This window comes from Nicotiana attenuata, unplaced genomic scaffold, assembly GCF_001879085.1.
Source record: "Nicotiana attenuata strain UT unplaced genomic scaffold, NIATTr2, whole genome shotgun sequence".
In the NCBI taxonomy this organism is placed as follows: Eukaryota; Viridiplantae; Streptophyta; class Magnoliopsida; order Solanales; family Solanaceae; genus Nicotiana; species Nicotiana attenuata.
In genome coordinates, this window is record NW_017670815.1 from 358,511 (window position 1) to 374,280 (window position 15,770).

At 38.2% G+C, this 15,770-nt stretch overlaps 1 protein-coding gene across 4 annotated transcripts; it reads right to left on the reverse strand.

Moving 5' to 3' along the window:
* Window positions 1-1,084: 1,084 nt before the first annotated feature.
* Window positions 1,085-8,923, reverse strand: LOC109243598 (probable ADP-ribosylation factor GTPase-activating protein AGD5). Of its 4 annotated transcripts, none has more exons than XM_019410553.1 (12): window positions 8,715-8,923; window positions 6,792-6,850; window positions 6,529-6,619; window positions 5,810-5,864; window positions 5,632-5,722; window positions 5,348-5,498; window positions 4,788-4,868; window positions 4,516-4,696; window positions 3,924-4,078; window positions 3,134-3,265; window positions 2,994-3,052; window positions 1,085-1,474 (listed from the first exon to the last, which is right to left on the reverse strand). In XM_019410553.1, exons 1-12 carry the CDS (start codon window positions 8,763-8,765, stop codon window positions 1,315-1,317), a joined length of 1,266 nt encoding a protein of 421 aa, XP_019266098.1. In that variant the 5' UTR covers window positions 8,766-8,923; the 3' UTR covers window positions 1,085-1,314. The 4 variants fall into 4 exon arrangements, with proteins under 4 accessions (XP_019266098.1, XP_019266097.1, XP_019266099.1 ...); XM_019410552.1 differs by lacking the exon at window positions 8,715-8,923 and adding an exon at window positions 7,406-7,780; XM_019410554.1 differs by lacking the exon at window positions 8,715-8,923 and adding an exon at window positions 7,406-7,779 and having other exon boundaries at window positions 3,152-3,265.
* Window positions 8,924-15,770: the final 6,847 nt, after the last annotated feature.

The window sequence follows — 15,770 nt, forward strand, 5'->3', positions numbered from 1 at the left end:
ACTTTAACTACTGTCATAACTCAACTGTCACAAAAACTTCAGCTCTAGAGCTGAAATTCGCCAGATACAAGAGCTGAAGTTTTTGTGTTGTAACTGGAAAACTTCAGCTCTAGAGCAGTTTCTATCTAGCTACAATTTCCTCTTCTTTTTATGGTTAATTATCGTGGCTGCAAGTCTGGTCGAAAGTTTCACAATATTCTGAACTTTTTGGTTAATTATCGTGGCTGCAAGTCATGTCTTGCATTGCCACAACGTAAATAGGGCTGAAGTTTTCATGTGAATATGAGTTTATCCACAGTTAGTGGCTGCTCAAGTATCTGATATTTCCAAGTTTGACAATACGCACCAGTTATCGAAAACAAAGGAAGCAACGGAACTGGATTTGCATTCACGGCTAGTATCAGGTTTGGCTAAGAAGAAGAAAGAAGAATAAGGAGGAAGAGGAGAAAGGTGGTGAAGTTATTTAAAAAGTGGGTACAAATTAAAAGTTTTAAAAAAAATGGGTATAGGTTAAATGGGGGCGACCAAATAGGGCGCCCCGTGCAATTTTTACTAAATTTTCAAGATTAATTAAAATTTTAACTGGCTGAAGAATGCTAAGTTATAATGAAATTTACGGTCTAAGTCAAGCTATTGAGTTCTATCGAATTCGTAAATCGAAGGCTAGCTTCGTCTCTGCTTGATTAACCAATATATATTTTCACCTTAAATTACACTTAATTGTGGTAAATGAAGTGGTTTGGTATAAACACAGGGTGTGGTTGAATATTTTCCGCCATCCCTCGACGTAGAGAACTACGAACAACAACAACATACCCAGTGTATTCTCATAAGTGGAGTCGGGGGACTGTAGTATATATCCAGACCTTATCCTTACCCTGTGAAGATAGAGAGGTTGTTTCCGGAAGATCCTCGGTTCAATAAAAGCAAAATCACATCAGTTATGACAACAAAAAAAGAAAAGAAAAGCGAAACAGTAACAACAGCCAGAAAAACTAAAACCGAAGCAAAGGAAACATCAGGTAATAATTGCGATCTAGAAATATTGAACACGAGGATAACACTAATGCTACAGGGACGTAGAGAACCACATTTTCAGTTTATCTAATATATGAAAAAATTCTACCATGTCTAATAAAAGAACAACTTGCTATAACATGGATCAACCAATAATTGATGGTACCATAGCTTAGTTCCCTGTTATGTTTAACACCTCCAAGAAAAAATGGGAGAAGTCACTGTGGAACTGTTCTAACATTTACAATATTTGCAGATTTTAGATAAATGGAGAAGCAATATAAATCCAGCGATAATTTATCGTCTTGATAACATTTCATGCGTTAACGATGAGAAATCATAACGGTATCCTGATTGCATTGGATCAACTGAAACTGCTGGCAAACTTGGCAAAGGTCTAATAGCTCCTGTTGGTGTTATTCCATTCATTAGAGCTACTGGCATTGCAGAAAACATGCTGCAAATTTGAAAAAACAACAGGTTATTACCTCGTCGTATAGCTAAGTTAGCCATACCACGATATTAATGGTCCATATTTAAGTTTTATGAAACCCCTGGATCTTGTTAGATCTTTCCTATAATGAGCTGAATTAACTCTATTCAGATAATTCGAACAATTTCATTGGAAAAGCAACATTAAACAGGAAATTATGCTTATGATAGATTAACTAAATTAGCACAAATCTTTCCGAATGTGAGATCCTAAGCAAGGTTGAAAGTTCGAAGCCTAGCAGTAGTAAATACAGTCAAATTTCTCTATAACAGCCATCCTCTATAACAACACTTCATTATAACGATCAAATTTATTTTTTTTGGAACCAATTTGTCATGTTATGTTATAATATATGTTCTCTCTATAACAACACTTCGCTATAGCAGCCAAAAAAATGTCCAGGACGATGTTATAGGGAGTTTTTGACTCATATCACTGGTCTGCTTTTAATGGAAAAAGCTTTGTGCTTCTTTCTTCTCCCATTTCCTCTTTTAACCCCCTGTATTGGGGAAATTTTATTTATATAAAGGTGACGTGTCAAGACACGTGGATTGGTCAAATGGTCAAAGAATCATGATTAGTCACGAGACAGGGGTTACAACAAATACGAGCAAAGAAAGATGAAGAGGCACGGGACATCAGTTAAGTAACACAGCGCCCGTACCTATATAAGCCATTTATATCCGAGAATCAAAAGGAATGAATCTGGCCATATAAAGGAGTGTAGATGCGACATTTAATGGGCATTAAATACTGAATACGTTAGAGAATATATTTCCTATGTAATGATTGTGTAACAGAGCATTTAATACATTTAATGTCTCATAATAGCCTCATTATAATTAGAATAAAACGGATATCTTCAAAAGTAGCTATAAAAAGGGAGATATACGATCAGTTGTAGACACGAAACATTGGGGAATAATATATTAATTTATTTTCTCTTGATTATCATTTTACTCTCCTTAATTACTTCTTTTCTCTACATTTTCTTGATTATCAGTAACCCGAGTTCTTCTAGATTCTAGCTTTGACTAAAATTTTATTTTTTTGGTTAAACAACTACCCTTATAATTAATAATTTCCTCCAATCCCCCCCCCCCCTCTCTTTTGGGAAAACGGGTTCACATGCTTGATGAAATGAATGAGGATTCTTACTCGTCGGTCCNAAAAAATAAGAAAATATATACCCGGTTTAAGTTACATCCCTTCGAAAAGAAGACGCCAAAAGAAAGATCGCCTCCCCCCACCCCAAGAAAGATCATCATCTCTCAGCAGTTAGACGGCGTGGTTGTTAAGGTTATTCAGCTGTTTTTATGGTAGTTGTTTCATCGCGAACGTTATACTATTATCCTTCATAAAACATCCAAGAACCAAAATTCAGAAAATGAGTTAGCCTAAAGAAGGGAAAAATACACCCAGCCTCAACAAAGAGGTAAACGCGATATGAACACCTTGCAAATCAAGATAATGCTTCGAGTACCTGGGGTTTCGAGCATAGGGTGATGGCGTAGATGCGTGTAAATATTGAGCGCTTCCCATCTGAATGAAAAAGCTGGACATAAGTAAGAGAGAATTCTTCATTTAGGATTTATAAAAACTCATTATATTCAATAGGCCGACCTGCTTAGTTCCACAGACCTGATAAAATTGCTGGTTCCCATTTGAAGCTTGATACAAGGTTTGAGGACCACCAAAATGATTTACCGTAGTAGGCACGAAAGGAGGTTGCTGTGGATTCAGCGACTTTTCTTGCTGCCAACGGATAGAAGTAGGACAATCAGTGCGCGATTACATGAATATGATCAGTAAAGAGAAATCATGCAGAGAATTGGGTAAAGGCCTTTTAAGAAAAACACATTCAACCTTATAAGCGCCTAAGTTGCTCGGACTCGGGTGCAAATATTGATCAAGCGGAGAATCGGAGCAGGAGATAAAAGGAATAGAACTGACAGAATATACAAGGTATTTCATTTTCATCAATTTTACCCTAGGCTTTGTTTTAATTTCCGAAATCATTGTATCTGCCCCAAATTTCTCCGTCGATTTTGTTCAAAGTACCCAAAATTGGTTGACCAGATCCGGTACGGATCCCACACCCACGTTATGTCGACACAGATGCGGCACCAAAAGTGAAGAGTCCGAGCAGCTTAGATTAGCGCTGCACATAATAACACTAACTTCCACAATCTTATGAAATCAATCTAGAGAATCAATGTTTACTACTTCTCTTGGACTTTACTAAAGAAGTAGAAAGGGGAAGAACAGTTAAGTATTAGCCTAGTGATATTTTGGTCCATCTGATTCCTGCGCGAGGCACTAATAAAGTAATAATGATTGTTATAACTTGCGGATTTTCAACTCTAACTGATAATGTTATAAAAGGAAGCACCTCGCCGAAGAGATCCATTACCTCATTCTTCACATTTTGCAAGGGGTTTTCTAAGATAGGCTGGGTATTCCATTGAAAATCTTTTATCAGTTCCTCAATTCCAGCATCAAATTTGTTCTTGTTTTCTATAACAGTAGAACTGGCATTCTGATCGATTACTGTTTTTGCTTCCGCCGCTGCAAAATTTGTAGACAAAGTCAGTGGTGAAAAACTCAAGCATGTTAGATCAACAACTCTAGTCAAATTAAAAGAGGTAAAAGCTCTCAGGAATAAGTAGCAACAAGAACATCAACAACAACAACAGCCCAGTGAAATCCCACACGTGGGGTCCTGGGAGGATAGTGTGTACGTAGACCTTGCCCCTGCCCTGAAAGTTAGAGAGACTGTTTCCGGAAGACCCTCGGCTCAAGAAAGATGAAAAGAAACAGTAAAAAACAAGCAATATCCACAAATAGGGCCAGAAAAATAATAACGACGCGAGAAAACTGTAACTACAAGCTGTAACAATAACAAAATACTAAGAAACCAAGGTGAAAGATAATAGGGAATAAGCAGCAGAAGCATAACTATTTTCATGTTAGTCCAAACAAATATTGTAGTTAGTTAGACATACGTTGGGGCACTCCTATCGGATGCGTCGTTAGAACAGATCCATTTCCTTTTGAGTCAGCAGCATAGTTGTTGCTAGCTGTTGAAACAGTTGCGGATAAATTCGCTTCAGGTTTTGCTTTTGCGACTTGAGAGATTGACGGTACTACATTCTGAAGAACCTTTTGATGGGAATCAGGAGAAACCTGTTAACCATATCCAAACATCAAATTCCTTATCAATCTAAAGTATGAAGAGAAAGTCGAAACTTTTGATATTGAGACAGAGAGGGATTACATTTGCTTTTTGCTTTGCGTCTTCCACAGCGGCTACTGGTTTTGCATTCTGAACAACTTTTGGCTTAGGATCAGCGACAATCTGTTCACAACATTGAACAACAAAGATTTTTTATTAACTCATAAAAGATATAAGGAGTCCAAAAAGATTCTAAAAGATAATCTAAATGTGCAGACAGAGGAGTCAGAAAAGCAGAAATAAAACATCACATCCAAACAATGTGTCCTAAATTGATATAAAACGGCTCGAACTCGTGACCTCCAGGTCACATGACAAGAACTTTACCAGTTACGCCATGGCTCCCCTTCTAATATAATATTAATGCAAAATTTATTTTTATTTTAGCTAGTAAAAGTAATATATCATAACTATTCATAAGTACCGATATAATTTACTTATTGAAATGATATCTTGTTGCCAACCTGTATTTCATCAATGCAGTAGCTACAAAATGAAGGAAGCAGTGGAGACGACCTGTAACATGCGCTGGAAAAAATGCATCTAAATACCTCGAGCGAATATAGACAAATCCAGTAATTCAACAGAAATGTTGTATCTACCTGCTTAGGTAATTCAGGAGGTACAATATTCCGCTTGATATACTCTGTATCCCGGTCAGTCCCAGGTTTACTAGCCGAATTATGTTCTCCTCTCGCACAAGGAGATGCTTTCACATTCCCGTTTCGTGGTATCCATCTTTTCTCCACATATCTAGCAGATTGACAGCGGTTAATAAAATTGATCTTGAAGTGGAATATTCCCAAATTCAACCGAAGAAACTTATGATTTTGGTAACAATAATAGTAGTAAGATAATTGGGGAACAATCAACTATGATATCATACTTTGATCGGATAAAATTTTCAATACCAACTCTGTTGGATTTCGGAGGCAGCTTGGCTTCCCAATAGCTATTTGATTTCTCATTTCCCATTGCTAAATGTAACAAGAAATCAAGTTATTCAAGGAGTAGAAAAGACTGCTGAAAATAATAAGAGCAAGAGGAGAATATCGTTTGCTCACTTTGTATAAATGCAACCTGCTCGGGAAGCCAGGTGTCCAATGTAGCAGATCGTACCTGCATCGCGATAATGCATAAGTTACATTGGAAGGTTATGAGAAAACTTCTAGCATATTACGTATCCAAAATCAACAAATGAATTGGACGTCATTATGCAAATGAACAGACATGGAAAAAGTTAAATGTAGTTGTTCGTGAAGATGATCAGTAGTAATGAGATAGCACCTTAAATCACCATTCTAACCTATGTTGTTCGGACTATCCAAAACTGTTGTTGCACCCGTATCGGATCCTCCAAACTTGCACTACTTTTGGAGGATTCGACACACAAATAGTGACATTTTTATAGAGTCTGAGCAACATAGATTCTAACACGTACAAATGACAAGATGAAAGCAAGTTGGAGCAGACAATATGTAAACAGACATGGAAAAAGTTAAATGTAGTCGTTTGTGAAGATGATCAGTTGTAATGAGATAGCACCATTAATCACCATTCTAACCTATGTTGTTCGACTCTCCAAAAATGCTGTCGTACCGATATCGTATCCTCCAAAATGCACTACTTATGGAGGATTCGACACACCCCCAGCAACATTTTTGTGGAGTCTGAACAACATAGATTCTAACACGTACAAATGACGAGATGAAAGCAAGTTGGAGTAGACAATATGTAAAGGTTAAAGAAAGCAAAGCTAAGTACTAGAACTGTGAAACCAGACCTTTGATATATGTACGCCAAGACTCCTGTGAACACCCGAACAGTGCAAGCATATGAAGATTCCCAAGTTCACACTAGCCCATCTTGGACCTCTACATAAAATAAATAGTCAATATAATAGAGAGCAACGTAAATAGTGTTTAACTGTGTCGTTAATTGTTTATCTTTCAATTTCAAAATTCTCAACGAAAAGAGGAAGCACATTTCTTTCTGTTCTATTTCTAGTCCGCATCAAACTATGGATAGTGATGCTCAGAGACATACCTGCTTTTGCAGTCGGCACATTCTCGATTCTCTGGCAATTTGAGTAGTCTCTCAAGTGTCTGCAAGACGGATACAAGAAAAAAAGAATCATTCTATAAGCTTAATGGAAAAAGTTTATAGTAACTGCTAGCTTCGGGAAGGGGAGAATGGACTACTTCAAACTGAATATATGTTGCATGTTTTCTCTGCAATACAACATCAATAATAACTACTATGCCTCGATCCTCGACTATCTAAGGTCAACTTGATCATGTTTCCTCAAGTAACGGTTCAATTCTCAAAGAAGCAAGTGACACCATACGAATAACGGTGCAACTTTTCTTGTTTCTAGTGACTTCTATTCACATTGTGTAAATTTTAAAGTGAATTAGACAGATTATGACTTACAGATAATTCGAATAAAAAGGTTCATCCAGAGTAATTCTATGACGACCAACCTTTTCTTGTTAACGACTCAGTAAACGAATCTCATAGTTCACGTAGGACGAAAAACTGATCACTAAGGAAATGGGGGGAGAAGAGAGACGACAATCCGAAAATGATTGAACCTCCATTTGCTACTACTATTTGCTAACACTACTATTGTTAAACAAGTAAATAAAATCCTCAATGACCTTCCCAACATATGCAGCTTTGTACATCCACAACACACTAATTTGATACTGTAACATTTATTGGTGCGAGCACCAAACTTTGCATGAATCACAACTCAGAAATAGGGGCTAATTAACATCAAACTATGTTGCTCGGACTTTCCGAAAATGTCGATGGGTGCATGCCGGATCCTCCAAAAGTATTATATTTTTGGAGGATTCGACATGGATGGGGGTGCGACAGCGGTTTTGGAGAATCCGCGCAACATAGACATCAAATACATTGAAATTATCTCATCAAATCTCCAAGAACTTATATACTAAGTGATTTTTATTTTTTTAATTCTTTCATTGCCAAAGCCTAAAATGAAAAAGAACCCAAAATTCTATAATTTATATTTTTGGTTTGGACAGAGAAGTTAGTCTATCATGTTTAACCAACCTCAGACATATCAAATGAATAAGACATGTATTAATCAATATCAGTTGAAATACAGGTTGGACACAAACATATGGCAGTCTGTCAAAGAATGAGTCTAAATACCAACCACCTATTTGTCAATGAAAAGTCAAATAGTAATAGTTCTCTATTTTTGCACACAAGCAAGTGAATATTCTTCAATAAAAATAAGTTGTAAATGAGAATAATTATGAACAAACAGTCAATACCCAACAAAGCTCACATCTTTTTTTTCTTTCTTTTTTATGAGAATTTCATTCAGAAGCTTTTTAATTGAAACCCCATCAAAATTTAATCAAGAAAGTGAATTTAGTAATCAATATATAATTTATATATACCGGCTAGAAAAAGTAAACAGTGAATCTGACTGGCTATTTGTGTAACAATCTCATTAACTAAGAAAAACTTTGGTTTCTGAAGAAAAATACTGCTCCATCCCTCCGTTTCAATCTATGTGGCATCGTGAAGTTTGATTGGACACGACGTTTAAGACAGAATAATTTCGAAAACTTGTGGTCTTAAACACGCCTTAAGATTTTTACGGCTATATAAAAAGGCAAAAAAAAAAAAAAGAAAATGTTACATCTTTTCTTTTCTCAGAATTTCATATATAGAAAGGTTGTTTAATTGAAACCCCATCAAAAATTAAGTGAAATAATGTCTTTTGTACATAATTCAAGAATCAAACAACCCCAGAAACAAAAAACACCAAGAACAAAATACTGAGTCATGAACAAACTTATTAGCTCTATTAAACCATGGATTAAAATTTACTTGAAAATTCTAAACTTGGGTTAATTCTGACGCAAAATACTGTTACAGCATAAAACAAAACCAAATTTAAAGGGAAGAAAAAGCTAAAGAAAGTACCTTCATATGTTTAGCGTTAAGCTCCTTTGAAACTCTTGCTTTTTCATTCATAGTGGATTTCCAAAAAAACTATAATTAAAACTCTCTTTATTTTATTTATTTCTAATATTGAAGATATATATATATATATATATATATATATATATATATATGAACTGGTAGGAGAGAATCTATGCCAAACTGGACGTGAAGATGAAAGAGAGAAAGGAGAGAAAGTAGAGAAGAAGAAAATTTGAAAGTGGAGTTGTTCTTTTTTGAATAATAATAATAATAATAATAATAATAATAATAATAATAATAATAATAATAATAATAATAATGATAAAAATCTTATATTTCGGCTTTGTTTTGGATTGTTGCGTGTATTCCCGCGTGGTAGAGGCCGTGATTGGTAGTTATTCTTAGTTGGAATTTCCATGCATAAGCTAACTCTTTTTCTATTTTTCCTTAGTGGAATTGGGACCACCAAAAGTGACAAAAACTATATAAAATTTATTTTTAAAATTTATAAATTTAAGACAAAATTATTAAATGAAATTAATTCTTCTCTAAAATAATATCTGACATATGCAAAAACACATATTTCCCAATATAAGAAGAAGACTAATTTGTCTAATTTTAAAAGGAAATATCCCCCGTTTCAATTTGTTTGATCCTTTTCGAAGCATAAGGGTCAACTTGACTAATTATTTTGAGGAAACTAAGATTGCAAGTTTTTTATTTTTTTAAAAATAAAATTTATATATTTAGAAACTGCATAAAAATTACTATAAGTCACAATAGTTAATAATTTAAAATATCTAAAAGTATTTGCAAAAATATAGTTGCAAAAAATCTTATTTGACTCCCCAAATAGTAATCGGTTCATTCTTTTTCGAAACGGAGGAAGTAACTATTAGGAAAATGAAGACAGAATAATTGTCTAATTTCAAAAGGAAATAACTATTAGGAAAATTGAGATAGAATAATTAAATCTAGAATGACTTGTTACACTATGGGAGGAAGTTATGGTGATTCTTTGTTTCTTGTCAATGCATTAAGAGTTGAAAAGTGAACTTTGCAAAGAAGCTTTTCAAGATTATGAAAAGGTATCGCGATCTGACTTTCTTTGTAGTTTGTACAATGATTGAAGCAAGCTGTACAACAAATTAATGTTAACACTAAAGAATGAGCCAATCCTAAATAAATATTACATATATAGTGCAAATGAACTAATTAAGAAGATTTATCTTCAAGTGTGGAAGCAAAATGATGTGGAGGTGACTCAAATATCTATCAGGCATATGTGTTAGCCATAAAGTACTTACTTAATTGGGTGTTGAGACAAATTTATGCTAGATTCTAATTTTCAAGAAAAAAGATATATATATATATATATATATATATATATATATATATATATATATATATATATATATATATATATATATCAATAAAAAGTTTCAAAAACAATTATTAACAAAAAAAGTTAATTTCAGATTGGCTATTAAGAAACACACATAAGAAAACCTAGCTAGCTGGCAAGAGAAAAAATAAAATACTTGTTTACCCTAAAAATTGGATAACAATTAAACTTATAATAGGTCTTAAGGACACGTGATTTTACCTAATACCAATTAATAAACGTAGAAATTAGCAGTAAAAATTAACAATGAGATAAAACGAACCAGTATTGAAACGTGATTCAACCCTCGAGCTTAAGTGCCCTCGAACTAATCGGTGCCCAAAATAGTTAAGAAGCAAACTGATGAACAAGAATATAAGCTAGAAAGTATTGTATTGCTTTTATATGCGTGAATGTAAGATGGTTACAAGATGATTAGGACCTTTTTTATATAGTAGATGAATCCTATTTATGGTACAATTCTAATTACGGAAGTAAATCCCATGATTAACTAAATAACCGCCCTTGATTTGATCTGTTCCGAGATTTACGCCATGATCTTCGGCCAGTCACGGATATCTCGCCTTTCTGTTATTGTGCTTCGCTCGATGTCTGCCTCTTTTGGTCTCGATCGCTACTGGCCTCGATCTTCGATAAGTGCCTTGATCCGGTCCGTTGCGAGGCCGACCTTCGATGCAATTCCCTAGCTTCGATAAAATAGTAAAATCGGGTAGGCCCGGTTTTAACCGTATACAGATAGTCCCCTCGTTTCTTGGAGTGTAATGAGAAGAAAAGAATTGAGCCTTCGATTTTGTACCTCGACCTGTCATGACGTCATCTTCATGACGTAAGCGACGGGAGTGACTGAAACGTCCCGTCGGTTCGCATATTGAGGCATTAAATTCCTGTCAGTTGCTGTTCGCCATTATTGATTTTGAACCGTCACCCTCTTCCTATAAATGTGCTTTCCTTCTCTTTTGCCCGAACTTTACTCTTAATCTCCGCCCTAATCTTCAAAGCTTTTCACTTCCTTCAAGCTATTTCGTGCTGCATAATCTCTAGGTTTCTTTATCAACCTTCCATCAAAACACTAAGCCTCATTCCCTTCTTCATTCTTTCAACTTACAGAGATGGCAAAAACGTCTAAAACCATTTCACAAAAGGAGGGCGCCTCTTCATCGCGGCCGGCCAGCGATAAACGCCGGTGGAGCCGCGCCCTGAGGAGTGCGTTCTCGAGGGGGTTGTGATCTTACTTCTGACTTCAAAGTCAAGAAAACTTTGTCTGTCCCTGACAGGTGCAAGCCAATGTCGAGATACATGTGCTCGATAATTGAGACTGACCTTGAGCAGGTCAAGAAAGACTGTCATTGGGAGAAGAAAGAGGTGGTGATTCCGACTCCCGAGGAAGATATCACTACCCATGTTAAAGGGTTTCTAAGTGTTTACACTTACCCTTTTATGCTGGGCCCTGTCGATCCCGTCATCATCGACTTCTGCCACAAATACCAAATAACCCTAGGTCAGATCCACCATTCCTTTTGGCGGATTGTCATTCTGTTCTGATTTTTCGCGAGCAAAGCCAAAGGGACCTCTTTCACCCTCGACCACCTCATCAGGCTGTATAGGCCCCGTCTTTTTTGAGGTGGGTTAATAAAGCTTCAGCGTCGGGCCACCAAGGTGCTGTTCTCAAGCGTAGATGAGGACAAGGATCGAGGGTGGATGGGTCGGTTCGTTCGAGTGTAGACTTCCGACTTAATTCCGGCCGAGAAGATGCCATTTCCCGAGAAGTGGAATATGAAGCGTAAGTTCAATCCTTCCTTTAGCTTCTATGTTTTGTTTCCTTTACTCTTCCTCATCGACATCCTTTACTATGATGTAGCGGTCGCTTGGATGCCTGGTGCAATTCGGAACCTCGAGAGCTAGGTTCGGACCCTAGCTTCGACCTCCTCGTACGCTGAGCGCTCATGGCGCGATTTAGAAAGGTGCCGATGGGAGGCCTAAAATCATGGTAAGCCTTTTCTTTACGTATCTGATGGCTTTTGTTAAAATGTTTCCCTCTTATACTCACTTGATTTCCTTTCATACTGGCTCGGGAAAGATTCTATCATGAGGCCCCTGTCCGGGGAGGAGGAGGTTTCGCCCCCGGTCCCGAAGCTGTCGAAGGAAAAGAAAAGAAAAAGGGTCTCGCCCTCCAATACTCCAAAACTGAAGAAGAACAAGGCCCGCAGGTCGAAGAAAGACACTGTCGCCCTACCTGCTGATGTGGCTCAGCGACTAAGGGAGGAAGAAGAGGAAAATGAAGATGTTGGCTTCGAGCTAGTAGCCCGAACGAAGAGGAGCGCCGAGGCCCCAAATGCCGCTGGGCCGGTGATGATCGAAGAAGTTCAACCTCGGACCGAGGAGATTTTGGAAAATGGCCCGAGCAAAGTCCTCGAGTTGTCGGAGGCTGAAGATGCCTCCCGCCGTGACGAGCAATCGGCGGATGTGCCTGAAGGGACCGATTCCGAGGCCCTTCAAAACGAAGAGAACGCCCCAAGTGACTTGCTTGTGGCAATAGATATTGGCGATTCGCCGCCCCTCCCCACATTTTCTGAGGGGAAAATTCAGGAAGCCCAGGCCATGGGGACCCCCGATGTGGGAACGACCCATGAAGGGGAGGACCTTTTCCGTGGTTGCTTCACGGGAGTCGAAGATGCTACCGACCTGGGTGATGCATCGAGTCTCTTTGATGAGGCTCAACGACTTCTGAGCCGGGTAAGCCTCAGCTCCCTTCATCAATATTACGCTTGCATTTATTTCTTCTTGCTTGATTTCCTTTCTTTCTTCATAGGCCTTGACACTTCACCGGAGTGTTTTCTATGTCCCGGGTAGAGCTGAGCCGGTGCGAGGCCGATCTTGAAAAGCTCACGAAGGAGAGAAATGCCCGCAAACTTCTCGGTGGGAAAAAAGAAGAGGAGATCAACGACCTCTGAGCCGAATTGGCCACAGCTCATAAAGAGCAGACCAACCTGAGCAGATAATGAAATTCTTTTGGAAGCTCGATATATCAATTCGGGAATGACAACTAATATTTTGATCCTGCAGGTTCAGCAGAAGGCCGAAAAGATCGAGCAGCTTCATGAGGAGGCCAACATAATGAAGGCAGAGACTTTGGGGTGGAAGCAAAACATGGACCGCCTTGCCTCGGAGAATGATACTGCTCGAGCCCAACTGTCATCGGCCGAACGTCAACTCCAACGCATGAAGGAGGAAAGCTCGGCCCAAGCCAAGAAAACTAAGGAGCTCGAGGCTCGGTTGGTCGCTGAACTTGCAAAGGCCACATCTGAGGCAGAAAAAGTAAAGGCTGATGCGGAGGCGATCATGGCTGTCTACCAAGCTGATGTTGAAGCTGCTCAAGCTCGAGCAAAGAAAGTGGCTGACACCGCTCAGACTCGATCATACTGGGCTGTCGAGAATGCCAAGTACAGTCTCGAAGAGAGACTCTCGAGGATATTCATGCATGTGGCTTTAACCTTGCCGTCGATATCGAGAACGTGAAAGTACTCGAGGCCGAAGCCAAAACGTTGCTCTCTTGTGATGATGATGATTCCGGGAGTGCGAGTGGATCCGAGTGTGGAGGGGATTCTGATGACGAAGACGCAGCTCCCGAAGAAAATTAGGCACTTGGGATTTTTTTCCTTTTATTGAATTCTTGGTGTAGGATCTTGTCCGATCCATGTAAATATTTTCATATATATAAAACTTTTCCTTTCTTATCTCGACTTTTGCCTTGTGAAAATTCCTATTTGCTTTTCGCCTTATGACAATTTTGATACACTTTATACCTTGTGACAATTTTGACTCACTTCGTGCCTTGTGAAAATTTTGTTTGTGAATCCGAAACTTAGGCAACTTGATCGAAGTCAGACTTATATAGTCTCTATAATCGAGTGAGTACTTGCTCGAACTCGAAGTAGAAAAACCCTTAGGTTTTAGTTGAGTGAGGGTGGATTCTCGAACTCAAAAAATATAATGGCCCTTAGGCTCTTGAATTGGGCCGATATGGCCTCAAAAGAGTGGCTTTTTTTCCCTTTTCGGCTTAAAAAGTTTAATCGTATAGAAATTTATCATGCCTTAGCACGAAGTAAGTCTGCACCCATTGGGTTTTTTCGAGGTTTAGTGTTATCGAAGCCCTTTGCTTTTTTGTGCCTTAGCACAATTCTGTTCAGTACTAAATATTTCGAAGGTTTGAACAGTTCGATACCCCTTAGGGTTTTTCGGGGCTGACGTTGTCGAAACCCTATGGTTGTTTTGCTGAGTGTAGCCTTTTTAACTGATTTATAAAACTATTCGAAGGCCTGTTTTCATTGCGGATTCGGACGCCTCCGAACCGTGTTAGTTTGGCCGTAGCCTTAGGACTTGACTCTTGGGCTTAGTTTCCCAATTATACTTCGAACTTGTTCGAAGTGTCAGTCCCCGAGTGGGGCGGCCTTGGCCTAAAAAAAATTGAGGATTGCCTTTTTAAGGTCTTATGGTCTCGAAGTTTAATAATTCGAGCATGTAGATTTTTGGACGGCAGTCCCCGAGTACGGGGTTGATTGCTAGAAGTTTAGTTGCGATCGGCACTTGAGCCAGTTTCCGCATTAGATCATAAATATGAAATTGTAAAGTAGAAATTTCACTAAGGCATGGAATATTAGGTAAGGAAAAAAATACTTCTTTCAATAGATCATTCATGCGTACATGTTTTGCCATTAGGTCTCGAGTAATCTACATGGACATGGTTCATTTGACCGTTTGGCCCTTTACAAAATTTACCTATCGAGACCCTGTTGATACAAAGTATTTTCCTTGAGAACATAACATTCGGGGGTAATGCCCTCCAGTATTCGAGGCTGATTGTAAAGAAGCCTCGGATACTGTTGAATTGCTCTAAGTTAGCACGAACAACGGTTGCCTCATTAAAAACCTTGCCAAAAAAACCCAGTCGGGATAAAAACTGGTCGAAGGGAAAAAGAGTGCAACGCGTGCTTTCAGACCTAAGGACTTCGTGTTTGGAGAGAACCTCGATGCCTTCAATCGAACACCTGCAACAAGTTAGTATATAACACAAATGAAAAAGGAGAAGGTCATACCTTAGCAATAATATCGTTTGAGGAGTGATATGTTCCAATTATTTGGTAATTGTTCGTCGTTCATTGCGCCAAGTTTGTAAGATCCCTTTCCGATGATACCGAGGACCTGATACGGTCCTTCCCAATTTGGGCCGAGCTTTCCTTCATTTGGGTCTCGAGTATTGTGGGTGGCTGTTCTCAGAACTAAGTCCTCGATTCAAAAGTGGCGAAGATTGGCTCTTCGGTTGTAGTACCTTTCGATGCGCTGCTTTTGTGCGGCCATTTGGATGAGGGTGGATTCCCGTTTTTCATATAGCAATTCGAGGCTTGTATTCATAGCCTCATGATTTGACTCTTTCGTTATGTATTGTCACACATCCTTTTACACACCCCGAAGGTAGTATAAGGGAGTTTTTCCACTTTAAGTGACATTATTCGAAATGAGATTATTTATTCAATTTCAGAGTCGTCACTTGGGATAGTTTATTTGGTGTCCCAAGTCACCAGTTTATTTTGAATCCCAAATCGAGGAAAATTTCGACTTTCCTTTTGAAGTCTGCGAACCAGAAATTCTGAATA